This window comes from Tiliqua scincoides, chromosome 5 (genome assembly GCF_035046505.1).
Source record: "Tiliqua scincoides isolate rTilSci1 chromosome 5, rTilSci1.hap2, whole genome shotgun sequence".
In the NCBI taxonomy this organism is placed as follows: Eukaryota; Metazoa; Chordata; class Lepidosauria; order Squamata; family Scincidae; genus Tiliqua; species Tiliqua scincoides.
This window is the reverse complement of record NC_089825.1, coordinates 96,809,455-96,834,662: the sequence shown is the minus strand read 5'-3', so window position 1 is coordinate 96,834,662 and position 25,208 is coordinate 96,809,455. Positions and strand designations below refer to the sequence as shown.

Sequence of the window (25,208 nt, the reverse complement as noted above, 5' to 3'; positions counted from 1 at the left end):
TGAGGATTCATTCCAGAATTAGTTCCATTTCTCAAGAGAAGCAGGGGACACAGAGCACCCCGATTGGAAGAGCCCAGACTTACTAATATTGGTCATCACATGATAGACTGAGCGGGGATTGCTAACATTCCAAATTACTTGTAATGGCAGGTGCAAGGCCTGGCGGCCATCTTCTCTCCTTGCCTTCCATTTTCAGAAAGCCGTCTGCTTTTTCGCTGGAAATCTCTGCAACATTCCCGTGAGAAGTTGGGCCCAAATGCAAATGACCTGACCTGCAGCTGACCAGGAGGCCAATCCTATGCAGGTCTACTCAGAAGTAAGTCCCATTAGAGTCAATGGGGCTTACTCCCAGGAAAGTGTGGCTAGGATTGGGCTGTTAATGCACAGTGTTTTCCCAGACTAAGGCCTACAACAATCTTTTCATTGCACCTGCTTCATAACTCTTAATGATGAGAATTCTGGAAAGAGTAATAATGCATAGTTTATATTTCAGCAACATATGTCACTCTGTTTTCAATTAGCCTGTTCTTGCTCATTGTGCTGATATTTTTAGTAACCTATAGCCTATATAAGTCCCTCTGTTCAGCCAATTCTTTGCTCCTGGGACTTGCTGGCTCGGTGGGTCACCTAGAGTTTTGTAAGTCTTGTGCCTGAAAGTGCTCCTGTAAGTTGATGCTCTCAGATTTTTGATAAATAAAGCTGTTTTATGACAAGCTAGGATTGGACTCCCTTCTTCATTGGAACCAAAAAGAACCTCCAACCCTTGCCACAGCCATGGGCCTTTACACGACTCTAAGGAGTTACTTAGTAGAATTCCTTTTCTTAAAGAATTGGTCCCTGGTGTTCATGACTGGCCTAAACAAAATAATGTACACCTTAGGAGCAAAAATACAAAGAAGTAACCCAGTACTGGAGGCCAAAATGGAGAAGATCTCCACAGCCACCATGTATTTCCCTTTCGTGCTCAGGTAGCTTGGAAAAAAGGACACCCACACACTGCAAAAGACCAACATGCTGAAGGTGATGAACTTGGCTTCGTTGAAAGTGTCAGGCAGCTTCCTGGCTAAGAAGGCCACCATGAAGCTAATGAAGGCCTGAGAGCCCATGTAGCCCAGAACAAGATAGAACATGGTGCCTGAGCCCTCATTACATACCACTACGATCTGACCAGGCTGGGAGAACATGTCAAGGTCTGGGAATGGAGGAGAGGTGCCCAGCCAGATGACACAGAGGCCAACCTGAACAATAGAACCAACAAGGATAATGGAAAAGGGTAGTTTTTTCCCAACCCATTTTCTCATCTTGCTTCCTGGGTTTGTGGCTGCGAATGCAAGAACCACAGTGATGGTTTTGCCCAACACACAAGAAAGAGCAAGAGAAAAGGCACTTCCAAAAGCAGCCTGTCGAAAAAGGCAGGTCAACCTGCTTGCTTGTCCAATGAACAGCAAGGAGCAGAGGAAGCAGAGCAAGAGGGAGATGAGCAGAAGGTAAGTGAAATCCCGATTGTTGGCTCTGATGATGGGGGTGTCCCGATATTTGATGAAAGTTGCAAGCACCACAGCTGTGAGCAGAGTGAAAACCAATGCAGTGGAAGCCAGAACAGTGCCTAAAGGTTCATCGTATGCTAGATAAGTGATGACTTTGGGGATACAGTGGCTGTGATCCTTGCTGGGATGCTCATCTTCTGGGCATTTGTCACAGTGAGATGCATCTGAAAAGAGAAGACAGTCTCATGCCACTCACTGAGGCCAATCCTAATCATCTCCCCTGCCGGGATATCATTTGAACTCCTTCCTTTCTTCATTGGATCATAAAGTCATACTCTGATTGGATTACAATTTCTATGAATTAGGATATATAAAACTATGTAGGGTTACACAAAATGTGAATGCCAGTCTACATAATATATGTAATTTTTTTTTGAATTACAGGAAATTTCTGGGTCCCCGATTGCCAGTCAGACCCCCCTTTTGACCCCAGGCCCAAGTATGGTGTATCCCCTTCACCCACCCACCCCACATGGGTTCTGTGGAGACTGGAAAATGAAAAACCCCAGGAAATTGTCAGGCCCCTTCCTTTGGCTCCTGGGCTCCCATTTTGAACCTGTGCACATGTACAATTTACCTCATGGGCCCAGGGTGTAGTTGAAAATTATCACCTTACTGAAGGAGTTATCAGGTTTCAGAAGGTATCCATTATGCCAAGAGACCGTCTATTCTGAGTCTAAACAGATATGGATACTACTTACTAGGTCATATATTTTTTTTATCACTCTCTCACTTTTTACCCTCTTCCCTTGAAATATTCTGCTACCTCCTGATACTACGGGAATTAGAATAACTGATGCATGTGTGAGGAGTGTCAGTGAAGCGGTGTCAAGAAGCAGAAGGAAAGCAGTTGGCATTTGGCTAAACCAGTCACAATAAGGGACATCTCAAAACCAGATGATTATATTGTGTTTATAGCTTTGTCAAGGCTGAAGAGACATCTAGTCAAGGAAAGAGACACCTAGTCATGGAAAAGCAGCCTGTGTATCACACAAAGGTGTTCCAGTTCAGTGCAGCTGAAATGAAATGTTCCAGCTCAAGAGACAAGAGTGACTGATGTGCCCATCCCAAAAGATGAGATCCATTCCAGGAGGACTTCCTGCGGCTGTTAAGAGAAGAGACCTGGAAGCAATTTTCCAGGTCTGAGAAGGTCCTGGAAGCAATTGTCCTGGACCTGGAAGCAAATAAATCCTTCATCCAAGTGGGAATTGGGAGGATGAATTCTCAGGCCTCCTCCAACCAAGGGTTCACCATTAAGAAAGAGACCATTATTTGGCCTAGCAGCATCAACCAGGTGAGTGTTTCAGATTCTAATTTCCTGTGTGTTGTATACTTGGTCTCACTCCCAGGGTTTTGGGCGCTCAGAGTTGTTGGTTCTGAACCCTAGAGCCCTCAAAGATCCCTGTTAGGTAGTATCAGGGCAATCGGTAGTTCGGTAGTATCAGTTCGGTAGTTCGGTAGTTTGGTAGTTCAGTTAGGTAGTTCGGTAGTATCAGGACAATCAGCAATTGTCCTGGACCTGGAAGCAATTGTCCAGGTCTGAGAAGCAATTGTCCAGGTCTAAGCAATTGTCCAGGTCTGAGAAGAGACCTGGAAGCAATCTGTGTGGCTCTGTGTGTGTCTGCGTCCGTGTCCAGAGAGGGCAGTGCTGCTGACCAGAGGCGTAGTTGGCCCCTTTGGTATCCAGGGCCCTGACCTGCGATGTCACCTCCTGGACATACCTGAACTGGAAGCAATTGTGGTGACGTGATGACATCACTGCCGATTACTTCCAGGTTACAGCATGCTCAGAGAGGCTGAGTGCCGCTCTGAGCGTCCTACTGCTTTTTCCACCATTCTGAGTCCTGCAACCCCTCAGAGTGGTTGTGTGCCAATCTGAGCATTCCAATGGCTTCTTTGGCCTTTTTTCCTCCAAAAAGAGGGAGGAAAGCGAAAAAGCCATCAGCCGCTCAGAGCAGTGCGTAACAGTCCTGAGTGTCCACGAAGTGGGTGCAGAAGCTACTGCTGTGGCAAGGAGGCCCTCAATCACTCTGAATGCCTGTGAATGATCCCCTGGCTTGACACCCCTCAAGATGTGGTACCCAGGGCCCTGTATCCCCTGGCCCTGCCTTAGCTACACTACTATTGCTGACAGAGACCACACTCCATGCTATGGGCTGGGGGGGAGGGGAAACCAGACAGCCTAGGGGAGGTAAAAAAAAACACTTTTTTCTTTTGTTTTCATAGGCTACCTGCTGTCCAATTCATGTCCTTGGACCTACACCAGGTCTTTTTAGGTTCAGATCCCTGCTCAGTCAAGAAGCTTCCTGCCTGACCTTGAGCCAGTCACTATCGCTCAGCCTCACCTACTTCTCAAGGCTGTTGTGAGGACAAAAAGAGGGGAGGAACAATGTGCACCACCCTGAGCCCCATGGAAGGGTGGTAGAAAATGTGAAAAATAAATAAATAGGAGGGGGGAGGGATTTGCCGGTGCATTAAGGCATCATGTTGTACGGTTTGGATTAAAATCACAGCCAGACATGAACTGAGGCAGTGACTATGAATCCCTGAGATGTCAATTTCAGTGCCAGGGATGAAAAGGAGAAGGACGAAAGCATAGTTATCAAGTGTCCCCATGTATATTCTGAGGTTCCTGAATGGCGGACCTGTCTGGTTTGAAATGGTTCCTTCAGGGCATCTCAAGCAGTCATAGCAGCAGGTTGGTTCTCCCTCACGAGCTCTTCTGTGGCATCCAGGCTGACATCTCTCAGAACATGCAGAATGTGGAGACCCCTGATCACAATACGGAGACAGCGCAGTTAAATTGTGCCTAACTTATCAGTACATGTACACATCATAACCCAAAGTTTGAAGATATCCATACATCCTAGGCTAAGAATATATTCTGAAAAGCCTAACCCAGCGATTTTCAAACATTTTTAATCTCACAGCACACTGAGAAGGCGCTAAAGGCACACCAGTAGATTTTTCACAATTGACCAGGCACACCATACTGCCAGTGGAGAGGGGCTCATATCCTCCAGTTGCCCTACTAATGAATGACCAAGGCACTCCCAAGGCATACCTGCAAACAGATTGCAGCACACCAATGTTCCACGGTGCAGTGGTTGAAAATGGCTGGCCTAACCTTTAACAGGAACAAGATGTCTGGAGGGGCCCAGCCCTGGAGGGGCCTGGAGCAGGCTTGTCCCACCCCCAGGGAGGCCTCAGATTGGCTGGAGAGGGGAGGGGTTCCAGCACCCAAGTCCTCCTCCTTAGCAGAGCTGCCACACCTGGCTTGGGAGCAGGAGCTGTTCAACTCATGGCTCCCTGCTTCACTGCCCCCTCTCATCCCTGGCTTCCTTTTGGCCCCCTTTTGGCCCCTCCCCTTCCCCCAAGTGGGGCAGAAAAGGCCTTTCCTGTTCCTGGCTTGTTTCCTGCAGTGTTCCTTGTTTGCCCTGCCAGCCCCCTCTGTCTGGTTGGGGTGAGCCAACCTTCTTTGCCCCCCTCAAGGGCAGGGAAGCCTCCCCACCCTGGGCATGGGGTGCCTGCTCCAGGGTAAGTTGGGGGTCAGGGCATCTGGGAGGGCCCCCGAAAATGTCCATGTGGTATGTGCCGGAATCAGTTCTGTGGCACTAATACAGGTTGGGCATCCCTCATCCAAAGCGCTTGGAACCAGAAGTGTTTTGGGTTTCAGATTTTTCTATATTTCACAATATTTGCATATACATAATGAAAGATGTTGGGGATGGGGCCCAAGTTTAAACACAAAATTTTTTGATATTTCATATGACATTTTCGCAAATAGCCTGAAGGTAATTTAAAAAAAAAAAATTATGTGCACGAAACAAGGTTTGTGCATGAAACACAGTTTGTGATTTTTTTTCTTTAGGAGAAAAAAGTCACGCTCAAAAATGTTCCAGATTTCGGAATATTCTGTATTTCTGAATTACAGATAAGGGGTACTCAACCTGAACTGGAAAAATTAGAGAGCCAGAGGCATGGATGAAATAAAATAGCTTCCACAGGAAATCAGAATCTGAAACACTCACCTGGTTGATGCTGCTAGGCCAAATAATGGTCTCTTTCTTAATGGTGAACCCTTGGTTGGAGGAGGCCTGAGAATTCATCCTCCCAATTCTCACTCGAATGAAGGATTTATTTGGGAAAGTGATGAAGTTCAGAATGTCATATCCAGTGGAGAATTCTATGCCTTCACTGAAAAACACTTCATTCCCAGCGTTGTTGTTGAAATGAATTGTTCTCAAAAATGGATGAAGCTGGAAATGAAGATCAGATCTCAGGATTTATAAAACCAGAGCATAAGAACATAAGAAGAACCTTGCTGGATCAGGACCAAAGGACCATCCAGTCCAGCTTCTGTAGTTCACGAGGTGCCTTAGGGAGCACACAAGACAACAAGAGCACTGCATCCTGGCGCCACTCCCTTGCAGCAAGTGTTTGCAACTATGGAAAGATTTCCATACCACAAATACCATACCACAAATGTAAATTCCTGCACTGGAGACTGAATCCCTTCTTTCACTGAAGCACATTCAGGCGATAACATGAGAAGGATTCAAACAGTTGATGTGTTAGTTTGCCTAGACTGCAGTCTTTTTTCTTGGGGGCTAGGCCCAATCCTATCCAGAGTACCAGCATGGAGGCAGACATGCCAACAAGGTGTGTGCTGCCTCCTGCAGTGGGGGAGTAGTCACACAGGCCTCCACAAGGTACCTCAGCAGTGCTCTGCAGATGCATCAGCACTGGAAATCTGGGTAGGTTTGAGCCCTCAATGCAACTATCACATCCTCTTCTGCTGAACAGAGAAGACTCACTAGCAAAATTTCCACCCTGAAGTCTGAGAACAGCTGCTCAGAGATCCTGGTTTAAGGGCCCAATCCTGTGTAATTTGAGTACAGGCACTGAGCTTCCGCACCGACGCTGGGTGTTGCAAACATGCTGTAAGGAATGTCTGCAGTACCCAGGGTGGAGAGGCCACCTGTGCTGCATCAGCGCGCGTCGGTGCTTGGCCTTAGCACTGAATGGGAAGGTTGCAGGAGCCCCCAAATGTAAGCCCAAAGGTGAGCTTTTCAGGGCGAGGGGGAGTTGTTCTGGGGTGGGGGAGAGTGGGGCAGGGTGAGTGACCAGCCCAAGAGGGAGATGGGACTGGCAGAGCTCTTTTACGCCTGATCCTATCCTCTGAGTTGAGCTGCAAAGCCCAACATGGAGGTTTTCTCATCTGCACGAGCAAAATATCCAGTGCAGAGATGAGAAGTCCCATTGCGGGGCCTGTGGCTTTCCTTGGGGGAAGGAGACGCAGAGACCTCTGGCTACTTCCTGGCTCCCGTGGAATACAGTGTTCACTCATTCATACCTTGCTGCATTTACTTAAGAAATTGTTACACATATTTGCAAAAAAACAACATGCATGCACCGAGAGTATTCAAAACATGAAAGACAAGATTGAATGACTGACAGAAAAGCAGAGGTAAAGTTCAGCAAAGCCTCGGCAGATCTGACCAACACTAGCCAACAGCTAAGAGGGAATGAGACTATCCCTCCCATCCCTGCAACAAATATTTTCCGAGTGAGGGTCAATCCAGATTGGACTACAGTGACATTAAAGATTTAAACTCCTCATCATGTTTCCAATGCACATCAGCATCTTAGCCAACTGCTGTTTACATTGAACACATCCACACACTCTCCCGAAGGTCTCAATAATGCAATAAACACAGTTCCGTCATTACCTCCCATGATTGCATGGTGTGAAGTTTCCATTTGGAAGTCTCTACCGATGTTCTTGGCCTGGATGAATGAATGGCATGTAATGTATGTGCCAAGGCATAGACTGCATTGTAGATAGTGTAGCTTTTGTCAGACATGTCCATTTCAAACACAGTCTCAGGAAGAGTCTCTAACTTTTTTTCCTCTGTACAGAGTGGTACGGGCATGGCAGATTTTTCATTCCAACAGCCAAACAAAGCAATCCAGAAACTTTTCATGAACAAACCATTTCCATGCTGGGAAGGGTTAAAAGTCTGTAGAAACTTTTGAAATCCTGGCACCATATTTTTGTGGATTGCTATGGACAGGGAGCCATGGAAGGATTTGAAATCTGCATCCCCAGTAATTATGGTTGAAATGAAGTCCCAACGGGTTGTTGTGATCCAAACTTTCTTCAAGGGTGACCTTTTATATGGTTTATAGACATTCATAATCATTTGTAAACCATTCATGGACTGTGCATCCCCATATACAACAATCACATTGGTTTTTGTCTTAGTAAGGACTATTGGAATGTCACATTTGAAATCCATGGTGGATATAAATATGCTACCAGATGGGCGATAAAATAATGGGGTCTTTCTTGTGAAGTCAACACAGATGCCACTCAAACTGAGCAGTGATTTCAAATGGTGTTCAAACGCCTCTCCACTATCATCGTCTGAAATGATGAGTCCAATCCATGTCCACTGAAAATATCGTAAGATCCTCACTATCCCTTCGCTCTGTGAATCTTCATTTGGGGCCACTTGGTACAAAAAAGGGAACTGAGTTTTGTCTCTCAATCTTTGCTGAAGTGAGCCATAGCTGAGCTGAAGATGGGGGAGGGGGGGAAGAGGTAGAACTTTTGTGATCTATTCCATCATTATCATTGATGAGAACATTGGTCAAAGCTCCCCTGCTGTGGATTCAATACTATGAAACCCTTCCCCTGGAAAGGTGAGTAGATCTCCCCCTTTGCTGAGCTTTAAACTTAAAACTTTTGTCTTGAGCAAAACAGAACAGGTCTTTGTTTCAGTGACTGTTACCATCGATGGTTTAACTTATACAGGTCCAGCCTTGTTATACACGGATTTTTTATACACAGTTTTGATTCAACACGAATGGCCCCTGCAAATGAGAAGGAATGTGCTGATCCCCGGAGAAGGGGAAAAATGCACCCCTTTAAAATCACCGTTTAAAAAACTGCTTTTTACTGTTGCATAGAGACAGTCATACAAGTGATTACAGTTATAACCTAAGTATCCACAGATTTTTCTGTGTCAAAGCTGATGAGAAGGACCCTTTAAATTAAAGTACAACAGTCATTTAATAATGCCAGAGAGGGCAGCAGGCTGACAATCCATCAATCATTCTCTGCAGGCTTCACTCCTCCCTTCCCCCTGAGCATGTGAAAGAAGGCTCAATGGCAACTTTATCACCTTCTCCATTCATTCCCCCTTGTTGGGACTCCTGGTAAAGGGAGGGGTTGCTGCTTCCTAGTGAAGCCTGGAGAGAGACTGACGGCCTCTGTGTGCATTACAAAGGTCATCAAGTCTGTTTTGAAATCACCAGAGCAAAGATACTTTAAATTGATTTGCTTTAATGCGTTTTTTGCCATCCATGTGAGTTCTTGGAACGGAACCCTCGTGAATAATGAGACCCAACCTGTATTTGGCTTAAGTGTCTAACTGTTGATGGTTTAACGGTTCTCACTTACTTTTTCTGTGTGTGCTTCTGATATTAATTTTACCGCAGTAAACCATTTCAGTCAGGAATGAATATAAAATATAGAGTCCAAATTGACTAACAGAAAGATAAGAAATTGTAGAAGTATAAGTACTCACACATCCATATATATATTAGTATAAATGTACTGATCTAGACTATATATGTACTGATCTAGAATATAATAATGAACTGTTTATATATTCATTATTCATTATTGAATAGTTCATTATTATTGTCTAGATCAGTAGTTCCCAAACTTGTTAGCATCAGGATCCACTTTTTAAAATGACACTCTTATCAGGAACCACCTAGGTTTATGAGACTAAAAACAAAATTAGAAAAAAAAATTAAAAAATACTTTTATTATTTACTTACAAGTAATAATATTTTTATTTATTTATTTACAAAAACTTGATCTATTTCTCATAATGAAGCAACCCTAATGAACTTGAATGAATGATTGTTCTTCCTTTCCCACATTTATCCCCAGAAATCATCGTCGTCATCATCATCATCATCATCATCATCATCATCATCATCATCATCATCTTCTTCTTCTGAGTTTTTTGGAATTCTTTATTAGGGGGCATCAACTAAGACATTTGACTCCCTATAGTTACACAAGCTTGCAAACTGCCAAACCTCAGCTCCTTGCAAACTGCAGGAGCTGAGCTGTTTGCAGGACAATTAGCAGCTATCGGAATTTTGAATAGCCTCAGAGCTTGAGGCAATAGTTATCTGATCATGCCTGCATTTGTATTTCTATAGCTGTATCATATATTTTTATTTCTATTGGAGGCTCTGCCCAGCTCTTCGCAACCCACCAAAAATCAGTTTGGGAACCACTGGTCTAGATTTGCCTGACCATGCAACTGCACTGGAGTGCCAGCACTTAATATGGGACCAATACTCAACAATCCTAAATATGTAATCTAGTATGGATGCATTTTTATCCTGGACCTGATGCAATTCAGATTGGCACACAAAAGGAAACAGTTAAAAACAAATGTAGAAACACATGACCTCTACAAAATGCTCCACAGGTCCAGAACATGCAGTTGCATCACTAGGGCAGTATGGAGGGATGCAGGCCACACTGGATGATGCACACTTGGGGGGTGACACGCACTATTGACCAAAATCACTAAAATCGTGATTTATAGGAAAAGTACCAACATCTTACATACCATTCAATGTGTAATTTACACATTGATAAAATGGATAAAACCAGGGTGAAATATCTCCACTCTATCGAATGTTATGGTCAAAAAACCAGAAAACAAAAATGCAACTGTCTTATGTAACAAAGGGCCCAATCCTATCCAACTTTTCAGCAGCAGTGCAACCACAATGCAGCCCCAAGATAAGGGAACGAGTGTTCCCATATCTTGAGGAGGCTTCTTTGAAATGCTTCCCCACCACAGGAAACAGTGCATACCCCATTGGCACGGCTGCACCAGCACTGGAAAACTGGATACAATTGGGTCCCAAAAAGTACATTTCCTTAATTCAAAATGGACTAATGAGACTGATTGTTCAAAGAGCTAATGGGATGTTATTATGACGCAGCATGGAACCAATAAGTAAAGTGACACCCTCAGGGGGATGACAACAGTAGTGACCAAAATCGCTAAAATCGCTATTTGTAGGAAAAATACCATTATGTTAGATACCATTCAATGTGTGATTTACAGCAGAATGCAATGAAAAAGAAAGAAAGAAAAAAAAACATGTTGAAATATCTGTTCTATCAAAAGGTATAGCTAAAAAACCAGTGGGGGTGTGGCAATACTACATCACCATGTGCCCCACCTTGGTCATTGCCTTGCCCACTGCGTGGAAGGAGGTCCGTCATGGGGGTGACGTGCTGGCCTGCCACATCAGGTAATGTAAATTCTAGTGATGCCACTGAGAACGTGAAAGATCTGCCAAAGGAGTGTTGCATTCCTGACACCCTTTTGTGTGTGATTTTTTGTGTGTGTTCAAGTGTGATGCATCAAATAGAACACACATGTTGCCTGATAAATTGGTGCTGCGTGCCTCTCATTCCTACCTGTGCAAGCTTGTAGAGATTGAGCATGGTGGATTGTTGGATAGCCGTTTCAGAACTGAGTCCTCCAATGACTGCTGAAATCTTGGGTTGATTACCACATTTGAAATTGGGGAAGCTGTCTTCTTTTCCAGACAAAAGGGACAGAAGGTTATCATAGCGTAATCTTGCTTGAAAGGCATTGTCATAGATGTGGAAGCCCAGGGTGACATTAGGTAGGAGATTGGGATCTCGGTTGATCTCCTCAACAGCAAATAACAATGCCAGGGTATGCTGGTAATTTCTTGTCTCTAACCTATGTGGAAGTGAAATATCTTAAATTGCCTTTTTGTCACAGAATCCTATGGTTGGAAGGGATCCACAAGGTCTTCCAGTCCAACCCTCTGCCTGTAGCAGGAGATCCTCCTAGAGTATGTCCAGAAGGTACCTGCCGAGCATTTGCTTGGAGATCTTCAGTGAGGGAGCACCCACCACCTCCCTCGGCAATCTCTTCCACGGCTGAACTGCTCTGACCATCAATAACTTTTTCCTGACATCCAGCCTGATTCTCCTCTCTTGCAGTTTGTACCCACTGGATTTTTTCCGACTATCAGAGGCAGCTGAGAACAAATTTGTTCCTTCTTCCACATGACAGCTCTTCAGGTATTTGAAGAGCACTATCACATCCCCCCTCAGGCTTCTCTTCTCCAGGCCAAACACACTAAGTTCTCAACCTTTCCTCATAGGGAGAGTCCTTTGAAAAAGGCAGGGCTTTTTTTCTAATGGAATGCGGGGGGGGGGGTGGAGTTCTGGCACCTTTTTGCAGGGGCCCCTCCCCTTCAGAGGCATTCCAGGAGGGGGGGAGCAAAAGAGAGGCATTTGCTGGGTGGGTGCTGGGGGGTGCAGGGTGGGCGGGCACCTGGCCCCGTCTGACCACACAATGACCCCCTCCTGCCCCCACCTCCAAGCTTTCGCCTGAGCCCATCCTGCCTCCCCTCCCGCTGCGCTCTGCTTCCCCACGCAGCTTTGAAGCTGGTGGAGGGCGCGGGGGACATGCGCCAATGCCAAGGAGAAGGACGGACAGCCAGCCAGCCAGGGAGACGGGCTGCGGCACCCATGGAACGCCCAGGTACTGGCTTGGCAGAGGAGGAGGGGAAGGAAGCTGGCTGCTGCAGCCTCTGTGCCAATCTGCAGCACGAGCTTAGGCGTGTCTACTCAGAAGTAAGTCTCATTGTGCTCAATGGGGCTTGCTCCTGGGAAAGGGTGCATAGTCTTGCAGCCTGAGAGCCCTAGCCTATGCATGTCTACTCAGAAGTAAGTTCTATTGTGTTCAATGGGGCTTGCTCCTGGGAAAGGGTGCATAGCCTTGCAGCCTGAGTAGACAGGCAGAGGAAGGGCTCTCAGGCTGCAGTCTTCTCCACACCTTCCTGGGAGGAAGCCCCACTGCCTCTAGTGGGACTGACTTCTGAGGAGACAGGCAGAGGAGGGGCTCTGAGGCTGCAGTCCTGTCCACACTTTCCTGGGAGGAAGCCCCACTGCCTCTAATGGGACTGACTTCTGAGTAGACAGGCACAGGATTGGGCCCTGAGGCTGCCATCCTATCCACAGTAAGCCCCATTCACTAAAGTGGACTTCTGAGTAGACATGCATAGGATTGGGCTCTTAGGCTGCAATCCTAGGCACGTTCCTGGGAGTAAGCTCCATTGACTAGAACGAGACTTACTTGGGCTCTTAATTCTGGCAGAGATATATATCTGCCCCTGTTTTTGCATGCTAAGGGCAGGTGAAAAGGGATTCTACGTGTGTACAATGCGCTGTCCAGCCTTGCCAGAGATCCTCCTTGTCCTTCCCCACAAGCATGCCCTCTGCCAGCCAGCGTTTGCAGCTCCTCTCCAGCAATGCACAGCAGCTGCTTAGGGCAGCAGAGAACATACAACTGCATGCCAAGCGCCTTCCCAAAGACACAGAGTATTCTGATACCTGCATTAAACCATATTTAATTGCTTGTTTGCAAACGTAGCTGTTTCTACGTGCACCTAAGGACCGCTCTTGTGTAAGAATTCCTTTTTTGTTCTTACTCCCACAGTTGCTTAGAGTAATTTTACTACATGGAACTCATGTAAGCCATTTTTCGGAATCCATTCACTGTTTCCTCTCCTCAAAGTAGTGCCACACTACATACTACATGCTACAAGTGCACCTGTACAGTATTTTTCCCCACGTGTAGAAAAAGTAGCTAGGGGGAAGGGGATGTGGAGATTGACAGCCCAATCCTATGCATGTCTACTCAGAAGTAAGTTCATCTTTAGGAGGGAAGCATTTTATCTCTCCAATAAAAAAATGGTTTAAAATAAATAAATAAAAGATTAACAAGTTGTGAGTTCCTGCACTTTTTTTTTTTTTTTTTTTTTTACAAATAAAGCACTGGAAAAAGGTGTTATTTATTGTACTCAGAAGTAAGCTCATTGGGTTCAGCAAGAATTAGGGCCCAGTCCTATCCAACTTTCCAGCACTGATGCAACCCCAAAGAGACAAATATTCCCTCACCTTGAGAAGGCCTCCAGGACTGTCTCCCAACCACAGGATGCAGTGCATGCTCCACTTGCTTTGGCTGCATCAGCACTGGAAAGTTGGATAGGATTGGGCCCATAGGCTATAATCCTATCATACTCACTGGAAACAAGCGCCTCTACTTATAGGGCTTGTTTTCCAGCCCTCTGATCATCCTCATCACTCTCTACTGCACCAGCACCAGTTTGGCTGCATCTTTTTTCAGGTGTGCTTACCTGAGTATGTTCTTACTCCCTGCTGCTTGGCAACGCAAAATGCCCAGTTCTAGCAGAGTAGCCCAGTTGTTCCCAAAGTGTGAATTGGGACCAACTGGTGGATCGCGACCTGATTTTTGGTGGGTCCCCAAAGGGTGATGGAAAGATCGTATAAGTAATTGCCTCAAGCCCTGAGGCTTTTCAAAAATCAGATACTGTAGCTACTGATTAACCTGCAAAGAGCTCAGCTCCTGCAAACAAGTGCAAATATAGGGAGATGAATGTTTGAGGGTTTTTTCTGGTTATTATAAATAAATAAATATTATTTCTTTCCAGAGCTCCTTTTCTAAAAAGGCTGGTAAACCTAGGTGGGCACCAATAGAGTGTAATTTTAAAAAGTGCATCTTGAAGCTAAAAAGTTTGGGAACCAATGGAGTAGCTGGTTTAAAACTTGATGAAACAAGAAGAACACGAATCAAGCTGAAGTGACACCATCCAGAAGAGAAAGGTATTATATCACACTCTCTTCCTCAAGTACACCATGTTCCATTCTACACATTTCCCAATAGCACTGCAGGAAAAAAAAAATGATCCTATTCACAAAAATTTTTTCTATGTAGAGATCTGCAACCTTGTGTGTGCCGTCAGCTCTAAAAGCCATCCATGACTGTGCATTTTATTTAACTGTTTCCAAACATCTACTGTAAAAACTGCAAGTGCATGTTTTGGGAATGGTGTGGGGTAAACTTAAGACACTGTCCTAGACCCTGAAATTTTGCCACTTGTGGGGTAAACTTAAGACACTGTCCTAGACCCTGAAATTTTGCCACTTGTGCTGTCTCTACCCTTCTCAGAATCTCAATAGTTGCATTTCATTCAAATAACATAAAAACTTACGAGTATGTATGTTTAATCGCATTACGGGGTTGGATCTTGAAGGACTCTTCAGCATATGCAATCATACGGACAGATGAAACAGCACCAATTAAGTAGTTCCCTGGCTTCAAATAATTATATGTAAATCTATGAGTTGTCGCTATGCAGAGACCCTTTGAGGAGGCACGGATAAATTGAGGCAGGAATAGAAAAAAGAGCAGGTAGAGCATTTTAAGTCACTGCAATTAAATGCAAAATTTGGTCAATGTAATCTAAAAGATTTACATTTGCATTTACATTTATAACCAGCCAATGCAATAGTTGATAAGGCATAAAATATATGTTAGACATAACAGTGTAGATACACTTGATGATTCTAGTCTAGGTATATGAAAACCCTGCACTGTATACATATATAAGTGATGTCATGGCTTATGAAATCTCATCATGGAGTCCCACAATTGATGGATTTTTTTTATTGTGCCAATCACCTTTGAAAATCCTTGGAGGTGGGAGGGTACATGGAGAAAATTCAAACACATAATTATTAATTACAGAACAGATAATTATCTCTACTACTCTGTCTTTTTGAGATTCTCTGTTTTGTACAAGACCTGCAGAAAAGTTTTGTGTAGCAATGTTTTTAGAGCACTTTCTATCCCTTAGTGCAGTAAACTAAACTCTTTAGCGCTGGGACCCACTTTTTAGAATGATAATCTGTCGGGACTCACTGGATGTGATGTCATTAACCTGAAAGTGACGTCATGGCAGGAAGTGACGTCATCAAGCAGGAAATTTAACACCCCATGTGCTGAAATCTAATGAATTCAGAAAATTAAAAGTTTGCAATAAGTTTAAAAATTTATATATAATAACTCTCCTAATCTACCCGTGTTAGGTAGGTTCTGCTGAACTGTTAGGTAGGTTCTGCTGAATTGTTCTGATCAGCAGAACAGTTGCTGATCTGTTTAAAATTCCCCAGACATCCCAAAGGCTGCAGTCCTATCCATAGTTACCTGGGCATAAGCCCCATTGACTATCATTGTTCAAAGCATATGCAGGCATGCCCCTTTACCTGTGGGGGTAAATGCCTCGTGGATAACTGAAACCGTGGATACGAGCGAATGCCCATCCCCACAGTCCAAGTGGAGCTCAGGGACTTCTGAGCTCAGCAGAGGGTGAGGATGTATATCCCCGGCTTATACTGTGCTTTAGAGCTCAAAACAAGTGACTTCAGGTTCACAGAGAAACTGGACGTGACTTTTTAAATACTTTATAAGGCATGAGGAGGCCCAAGGAAGCCCTTGAGGGTAGAGGGAAAAATATCTCCAGAAGCTTCTCAGTTTCCCTCTGCCCCATCTACCAACAAAACTTGTTGCAGTCAGTGCTGGCCTTAGGAGTTGGGGGGTCCCAATGCAAAACATTTTTGCGGGCCTCCCATTCCTGCTGGCCTCCCTACAGACCAGGATGAGTCTGTGATGAGACTCAACAGTGATGAGGCACCCTGCAGCATTACAACCAACTACTTGGGGAGGTGGGCAATTTCAAGACAATCAGACCCAGGGGTGGACGGGAGAGGGAGGGCTCTCCATGAACAGTGCTCTACCTGTTATGCTGTCCTTGTGACACTTCAGCGTGGAAGATATCATGCCAGAGGTTCAGCTACAGAGCGAGGTGCTAGCTATGGCTGTAAGCACTCTGCTTGCCGTCCCAGTGCAGGGCTTCTCCAGCTGCAGGGCCCAGTTCAGCCAAATTGGTCAAACTGCCTTAAGGCCAGCCCTGTTCACAGGTTCCACTGGAATTTGCCAAGGAACAAAGTTTTGCCCATAAAGGACCTGTGCACACTGTGCTCTGTGCAAAGCAGGCTGTAAGTGTGCTATAGCAGGATGGGCAGCGATTTCTCCAGCCCCTCATATATCACTGCCTTTCCACATTCCCAGTGTATCCTCTTTCTAACTCCCTCCCTCCCCACTGAATCCTCTATGTCTCCCCCCAAGACTATGTATTGGAGGAGATTGAAGCATAAGACAATCACATCCAGAATCCATGTATAGATAATTCCAGGGTTGGAAAGGAAAAAAAAAAACAACATACATACATTTATGAAGAATACGTTTAGTTTTCTGGAATGCTTTCAACAAGCTGTTTATTCCCAGTGGTAATCCCAGTGTAATACACTTTTTGTTACATAAGTTAGTTGTGTTTTCCTTGTCTAGGTTTTCGGCTATAACGTTTGATAGAATAATTTCAACGCGGTTTGTTTCATTGCATTTTGCATGAAAGTACACATTGATTGAAATATAACATGATGGCATTATTCGAAAATATCAAGATTTTAAAAATTGAGAGGCATTCTCTGTTACCCCCCTGCAGCTTGGCACCTGGGCCCCAAGGTGCCCCAGCCCCCCATTCATATGCCACGACACAGCATATGTTATAAAGGGGCCTTTAAAAAACCACAAATGTTAAAACATGAATTATTTTCTTGCATAGTAAAACTACATCAATTAGGGCCCAATCCTATCCAACTTTCCAGCTCCTGTGTAGCCACAATGCAGCTACGTGGTAAGGAAATACATATTCTCATACCTTGAGAAGGCCCCAGTGACTGCCCCTCCACCATAGGATGCAGTGCACACCCCACTGGCACTATTGCACCAGCATAGGAAAATTGGATAGGATTGGGCCTTTAGTCTCTGCTTCTTGTGACACTCCCTCTCATTTGCCCTGGGTTCCTGATACCTGGTGGGCTAGGTGCCCCTAGCTAGTGATGCCACTGGGTGTGGGGGCCCCCAAAATGCAGTCCCCCAAAATGCAGGCCCATAGCATTTGCTACTTTTGCTACTATGTTAATCTGGCCCTGGATAATTCCCAGTTCCATCCACACCTTAAGGTTTAAGGACAGAAGCATCCTCCGTAGCAAGTCATTTTGCTGTAATGCACTAATAGGAGTTTGTGTGAGGGTTTTAGAGGTAGGCTGCCTCTGATTGCCAGATGCAGGGAAGGGCACCAGGACACAGGTTGTTTCTCTTGTCTTGTGTGCAACCTGAAGCATTTGGTGGGCCACTCTGAGATTCAAGAAGCTGGACTAGATGGGCCTATGGCCTGATCCAGCAGGGCTCTTCTTATCTTCTGACGTAGGTGGTCCCAGGTGGTGTGTGTGTGTGTGTGTCTGTCTGTCTGTCTATTTATCTATCTATACACACACACCAATACTAGCTAGCTATCTATCTATCTATCTATCTATCTATCTATCTATCTATCTATCTATCTATCTATCTATCTATCTATCTATCTATCGGAAGGAAGGAAGGAAGGAAGGAAGGAAGGAAGGAAGGAAGGAAGGAAGCCATGGTAACATTGCAAATACTCCTCCAACTTACTTGATATAACTTTTCTTCTTAAGGAACTGGTCCCTGGTGTTCACTTCTGGTTTCAGCAAAATAATGTACATTTTAGGGGCAAAAATACAAAGAAGTAGTCCTGCACTGGAGGCCAAAATGGAGAAGATCTCCACAGCCACCACGTATTTCCCTTTTGTATTTCACAGCCCAATCCTATCCACACTTTCCTGGGAGTAAGCCCCATTGACACTAATGGGACTTACTTCTGAGTAGACATGCATAGGATTGGGCTGTCAGTTAGTAGATATTGGGCGCAATCCTAACCTCTTATGTCAGTGCCTTCTATCACTAGCACAACAGTGCCAATGGGCTGTGTGCTGCAACCGGCAGTTGAGTGTTATTCACGAAGGCCTCCTCAAAGTAAGGGAATGTTTGCTCCCTTACCTCAGAGCTGCATTGTCCTTATGTCACTGCTGGAAAGCACTGACATACGGGGTTAGGATTGCACCCATTGTTACCCATTGATTGACCAATGGGTAGACTTGGTGTAAGACAGCTATGGAATTCATGTTTCTTAGTGCTATTTTATGATTCTGAGAGAGAGAGAGAGAGAGAGAGAGAGAGAGAGAGAGAGAGAGAGAGAGAACATTTGTGTGTAAATAGAAACAAGCATTGTAAAAGAACATCTCTGCAACTCTTATGCTTTATTACAGGGGTGTCCAAAGTTTTTGGCAGGAGGGCCACATACTCTTCCTGACACTGACATCTGACACTGACATCTCCTGGGCCCCACTCCCGGGGGCCAGGGGGAAAGAAGAAGAAATTTACATTTAAAATTTGAATAAATTTACATAAGTTTACATAAATGAATATATTAAAGATGAACTTATATGAATGAATGAAGGTCTTGCAATAGCTCATAACCTATAAAACCTATAAAAGCCCTTGCACAAAGCAAGGCTGGCCTTTCCTTTGCTGCAGCTACTGCATCACAGATGTGAAACAGAGAGCAGTGGGGGAAGCCCTCATCCCACAGCTCACGCAAGAGGTCAAACAGTCGCCCTCACACTGAGAGTAGTTGCACTGGGCCAGTGCGGGCTCCAACAAATCTCCAGAGGGCCAGAGGCTCATTGGAGACTGGGGGGCTCCCTGAGGGCCACATTGAGAGGCCTCGAGGGCTGCATGTGGCCCCAGGGCTGGGGTTTGGGCACGTCTGCTTTATAATGTGCACAAAATGCAGAGTTTATCTCCAATTATCAATTTTGTTGCCTTTTATGCAGTTAGTTTTCAAGAAAGCATTGCTGACATTGTGAAATATGCCACTAATTTACTTGATGGAATTCTTTTTCTTAAAAAACTGGTCTCTGGTGTTCATTTGTGGTCTTAGCAAAATTATGTGCATTTTAGGGACAAAAATAAAAAGAAGTAAAGCTGCACTGGAGGCCAAAATGGAGAAGATCTCCACAGCCACCACGTATTTCCCTTTCGTGCTCAGGTAGCTTGGAAAAAAGGACACCCACACACTGCAAAAGACCAACATGCTGAAGGTGATAAACTTGGCCTCATTGAAAGTGTCAGGCAGCTTCCTGGCTAAGAAGGCCACAGTGAAGCTGATGATGGCCTGAAAGCCCATGTAGCCCAGAACAAGATAGAACATGGTGCCTGAGCCCTCATTACATATTACTATGATTTGCCGAGATAGTGAGGACATGTCAAGGTCTGGGAATGGGGGAGAGGTTCCCAGCCAAAAAGTGCATATGCAAACCTGAATAATGAAACAAACAAGTATTATAGAACTTGGTAGTTTTTTCCCAACCCATTTTCTCATTTTGTTTCCTGGGCTTGTGGCTCTGAATGCAAGAACCACAGTGATGGTTTTGCCCAAGACACAGGAAAGAGCAAGAGAAAAGGCATTTCCAAATGCAGCTTGTCGGAGAAGGCAGGTCGTCTTGCCAGGTCGTCCAATGAAGAGCAAGGAGCAGAGGAAGCAGAGCAAGAGGGAGATGAGCAGAAGGTAAGTGAAATCCCGATTGTTGGCTCTGACGATTGGAGTGTCCTGATGTTTGATGAAAGTTCCGAGCACTAAAGCTGTAAGGAGAGTGAATGCAAGGGCAGCGGAAGCCAAACAGATGCCTAAAATTTCATTGTATGCTAGGTAGGTGATGCCTTTAGGAATGCAGTGGCTTTGATCTTTGACAGGATACTTACCTACAGTGCATTTGTCGCATTGATAAGCATCTGAGAAAAAGGAGACAATTTTAGAAGATCGGTGAAATTTTCAACCCACTGGTGACCCAATCCTACCTGTGTGATATGCCAGGGGACCATGAGGCATGGCTGTCATGCCATGGATGCCAGCCTCTTCACCTGTCTGTGGTGTGCTGCTACCAATATAAGGCCTACTGGTCCCCACATCAGCAGCAGTGCTTCACATACATGCCAGTTTTTGCTAGTCGACTCACTGAGATTTCCCTTTCTGGACCAGGAATGGTGCTACTCAGAGGCTTTACTACATGAAAAATGATGTCAAATAGAAATTTGAAAGAATGCCAACGAGAAGGGTAACCCCCTTTTTTATTCAATGTCCCCATATATTTCCTGAAGCTCCTGAGTCACCTACCTGTATCAGGACCTGTATCAGTCACCCAGGACTTTGGAATTGGCAAAGTGCCGAATCCAGGTCCCACCTCCTGCTCGTCCACGACCCACCCGCAGGCCCGCCAGCCCTCCGCCCACTCCGGAATGCCTCCTTCCTGCCTGCCCTCCCCAAGCCCCCATGCCAGCCTGACTCAGCCAGTGCTAACCTACCTTTCCTCCAGCACAATGGCGCTGGAGGCAGCCCTCTGTGACTGGCACAAGTCCGTGTGCCAGCCCAAGGGCTGCTTGGATTGTGCCATATGTTCTTAAAAGAAAATTGTTGCACCTTCTGGTAAAATGAGAATTCAATACGCAGTATACTACAGTGAACAAAATGACAGAAAATACCAAATGGCTGATATAAATTCAGGAGTAACATCCAACAACTCAGCAGAACGGATCTGTGCTAGCCAGCAATGAGAACAATACCAGTCTGGAAGAGCCAAGTTAGAGTGAAATTGAAAGTTGAAACAGCACAACTTGGTCCCAATCCAGATTAACACCTTTCCCATCTATTATTATTATTATTATTATTATTATTATTATTATTATTATTATTATTATTAGTAGTAGTAGTAGTAGTAGTAGTAGTAGTAGTAGTAGTAGTAGTATTAGTATTAGTATTAATAGTATTCCTATTTACTATTTACTTTACTCATTTGTTATTTATTTTACTTGCTCACAGAAGCCCCAATGATACAATGAACACGACTTTTATTGTTACCTCCCATGACTGCATGGTCTGAAGTTCCCAACTAGGGGTTTCTTTCAACATTTGCAGCCAGGATGATTGAATGGCATGTAAGGCATGTGCCAAGGCGTAGACTGCATTATAGATACTGTAGCTCTGGTCAGACATGCTCATTTCAAACACAGTCCTAGGAAGAGTCTCTAACTTTTCCTTCCCGGTACAGCGTTGAAAGTAAAGTAATTGAATGAAAGAATTTTTTTTCCTACACTTAAATGCATGAAACCAGAAGTCTTTCATAAACTCAAACTCTTCTTGCTGGTAAGGGTTATATCTTTGAAGAAAGTCCTCAAATCCTGGCACATTCCTTTTATGAGTCGCTATGGACAGGGAGCCATGGAAGGATTTGACATCTGTTTCACCCACAAATGACTTTGAAGTTATTTCCCATCGAGGAGTTGTGATCCAAACCTTCCCCAGTGGTATTATATTTTCATAAAAATGTAGCGCCATATGCAAACCATGCATATAATTTCCATCCCCATATACAACAATCACATTGGCTTTCGTCTTAATAAGAAATGACATCATTTCCCATTTAGTAAACAAATGGTGTACCGATGAAATTAAGCGGTGGAGAGAGTATAACGGCATCTTTTCTGTGAAGGCGACACAGATGCCGTTCCAGCTGAACATGGATTTCAAGCTTCGTTCAAACTCTTCTCCACTATCATCATTGGAAACAATTAGGCCAATCCAAGTCCACTGGAAATATCTTAAGATCCTCACTATTCCTTCACTCTGAGAAGCTTCATTTGGGGCCATTTGGTACAAAAAAGGGAATTTAACCTTGTCTCCCAGTCTTTGGTGAAGTGAGCCATAACCAAACTGAATGGGGTGAGAGGAGGAAGAGGACTTCATTCATTACAGAAAGATACAACAACCCTGGCTAGAAATCAGAGCTCTTCAGTTATGCATCCAAAACTATGGAAACTTCTCCAGAGAGAGCTTAGAAGATACATCTCTTTGTTGAGCTTCTTTTGCCAAACTGTGGCTAAACAGGGGCCCAATCCTATTCTTCCCTAGCACCCGGGGCTACAACAGTGCCGAAATGGCTACCACGGTATCCTGTCGAGCCAGGGAAGTAGCCCCAGGTCCCTTCAGGTTAAGGGAACAAACATACCCTTACCCTGTGTTGACCTATGGCAGTCCCAATGGATCTACTTGGATCTGCACTCACCCTTGAGTGGGCACAGAACTGAGGGGAAACATGTTGGGTTTGCCAGCTCAGATTGGAGCATTGGATTCGGTGGCAGAGTCTGCCATCATCTCCGCCCCCCTTCCAGGCCTGGTCTACCCAAAGGACCTCCCTCCCTCTGCCCTATTCCATCCCCTCCCCACCTCCCCATGCCCCAAATAAGCTTACTGCTGGCTGGTAGTGCATCAGTGCTATCTGGTCATCTTCTCTGCACTGAGACCCTGAGCTGACACTGCCAGCGTGCCTTATGGCAATCTTTGCAACAACTGGAACCAGTGGTGAATATAGAGCATGCAGGGATAGCCCAATAGGATTCAGCTATAAGTCTTAACTTTGGCCACTGTTGAACGTTCAGTGTTCTACAGCCCAATCTGACCCAAATCCCCCCTTCTGCCAATGCAGTCGCATCAATAAAGTGTTACTGACCGGGGGGGGGGGGGGAATCCAGAGTCTTCCTTGAAGTGATGGTCCTTTTATTCCCTTAGACTGCAGCAAGACTCTGCTACCCCAATGGATCTCCATGGATCTGTGCCAGTTCTTTTTATGGTACAAGTCCAAGGAGAGTAAGGGTGAAGGAAGGGGGAAGGAATGGAGTTAGGATCTTGCACACGCTGATACCGCTGGGAACCACTGGGAATCATCCCCTCCCCCCAGAACTATCCTTTGAGAATCTTTACCTACACTCTTCTGAATAGCCTGTATCACTCCATTCAACTCACTGAAACGAAAGAGAAAAATGGTTAACTGAAAACTCTGTTAGGCTATGATTCCTACTCCCATCAGTCCTATGCAAAAGAAAGCAGGAAGGGAGTTCCCAATATATGGTCTGGATATAGTTAAACACACAGCTGAAGTGTTGTGCTTTGCATGGCGTATGACCTGGTCATGTACTAAACATGAAGCCAATACTCAGCAATCCTAAATATCTCTTTGAGTGTGCATTTCAGCATGTCTCATTCTAGACACAGGAGGAGTCAGACTGGAAGAGTAAATGATGCTGAAACATAGTCCAAAAATATCTCAACCCTATAGTACCTATAGAACCCTATAGTGATTTTCAACCAGTGTGCTGTGGTACATTGATGTGCCACAAATGTTTCTCAGGTGTATCACAGAAGTTTGATGGATCATTTATTAGAGGAGTGGGGCCATTGGGGGATGTGATCCCCTCAACCAGCAGCATGGTATGACTTGTACAAAAAAAAAAAAAGATGGTGTGCCTTGACAATTTTAGTGTCTTATCAGTTTGCTGTGAGATGAAAAAGGCTGAAAATCACTGCTATAGTAGAATACTCCTATAGGAAAACCTGAATAACTGCACAACCCTATGCATGTCTACTCAGAAGTAAGTTCCACCGAGATCAATTGAACTCACTCTCAGGAAAGTGTGCATAGGATTGCAGCCCATGAGAGTTTTGCATAGTCTATGTCATTATGTAACACTATCTTGTGTGTGTGTGTGTGTGTGTGTGAGAGAGAGAGAGAGAGAGAGAGAGAGAGAGAGAGAGAGAGAATATTGTAGTTTGTGGAAACTGTGTGTCAATGGTAAATTGCTGATGCTTCATTCCACAAACCACTACCTGTGGAATCTTGTAGAGATCGAGCATGGTAGCTGTCTGGATAGAAGCTTCAGAATTGAGTCCTCCAATGACTACTGACGTACTGGGTTCCTTTCCACACTTGAAATTGGGAAAGCTGTCTTTTTCCGTTGTCAGGAGGGACAGAAGGACATCACAGCTTAATCTGGCTTGGAAGGCATTATCATAGATGTGGAAGCCCAGAGTGACATTGGGCATGAGGCTTGGATCCCTGTTGATTTCCTCTACAGCAAATAGCAAAGCCAAGGCATGCTGGTAATTCTTTATCTCTGCACTGCATGAAAATAAGTCGTTTTCAATTGCTTGCTTACATTAGTAGCCATCCTGTCCTGTCCCATCCTGCCCCCCCCCCCACACACCCCCAGTTCGCAAAGCACAGGGAAAGTTGCAAATTTAAAGTTTTGGGGGGGAAATGTTGAAGAACAAAGAAGCTTAGGTGCTGCCAGAAGGAAGAGGAAGATGGTCTCTCATGCTATCTTGCACAAGTACAATATGTTCCAGCCTTCAAATTTTCACATGGAGTTCCACAAACATTACATTCTTCTCCCAAAACCTTTTTTGGTGTAGAAATGCATGACTTGTTCTGTGCGCAATGAGCACTGATAGCCATTCATCATCCTTCATTGGACCCAAATGTTATGAACCCATTCTTCATTGGATTTCATTGGTCCTTCATTGGACCCAAATATTTCTGTGCAAGTCCTCTCTTCCACTGTCACTGTTGCAGGAATTATTTGTGAAAATGTGCATGGCTTGACCACAGTCAGGACTAAAGTTATGACATTAAAGCTGCAATCCTAACCACACTTTCTTGAGAGTAAACACCATTGAACAAAATAGGACTTACTTCTGAGTAGCTAGCTATCCAACTTTCCAGCACCAGTGCAGCTCCAATGCAGCCCCAAGGTAAGGGAAGAAATGTTCCCTTACATAAAGGAGGCCTCTGTGACTGCCTTCCCACGTTAGGATGCAGCGCATACCCCATTG

At 44.8% G+C, this 25,208-nt stretch overlaps 2 protein-coding genes across 2 annotated transcripts; both read right to left on the bottom strand.

Annotated features, from left to right (window-relative positions):
* Positions 1-800: 800 nt before the first annotated feature.
* LOC136652454 (vomeronasal type-2 receptor 26-like) lies at positions 801-5,656 on the bottom strand. Its single transcript, XM_066629396.1, has 3 exons — positions 5,579-5,656; positions 4,193-4,319; positions 801-1,711 (listed from the first exon to the last, which is right to left on the bottom strand). Exons 1-3 carry the CDS (start codon positions 5,654-5,656, stop codon positions 801-803), a joined length of 1,116 nt encoding a protein of 371 aa, XP_066485493.1.
* A 13,711-nt stretch (positions 5,657-19,367) lies between these two features.
* On the bottom strand, positions 19,368-24,419 carry LOC136652453 (vomeronasal type-2 receptor 26-like). Its single transcript, XM_066629395.1, has 3 exons — positions 24,287-24,419; positions 20,249-20,278; positions 19,368-20,128 (listed from the first exon to the last, which is right to left on the bottom strand). The coding sequence occupies exons 1-3, from the start codon at positions 24,417-24,419 to the stop codon at positions 19,368-19,370; spliced, it is 924 nt and encodes a 307-aa protein (XP_066485492.1).
* Positions 24,420-25,208: the final 789 nt, after the last annotated feature.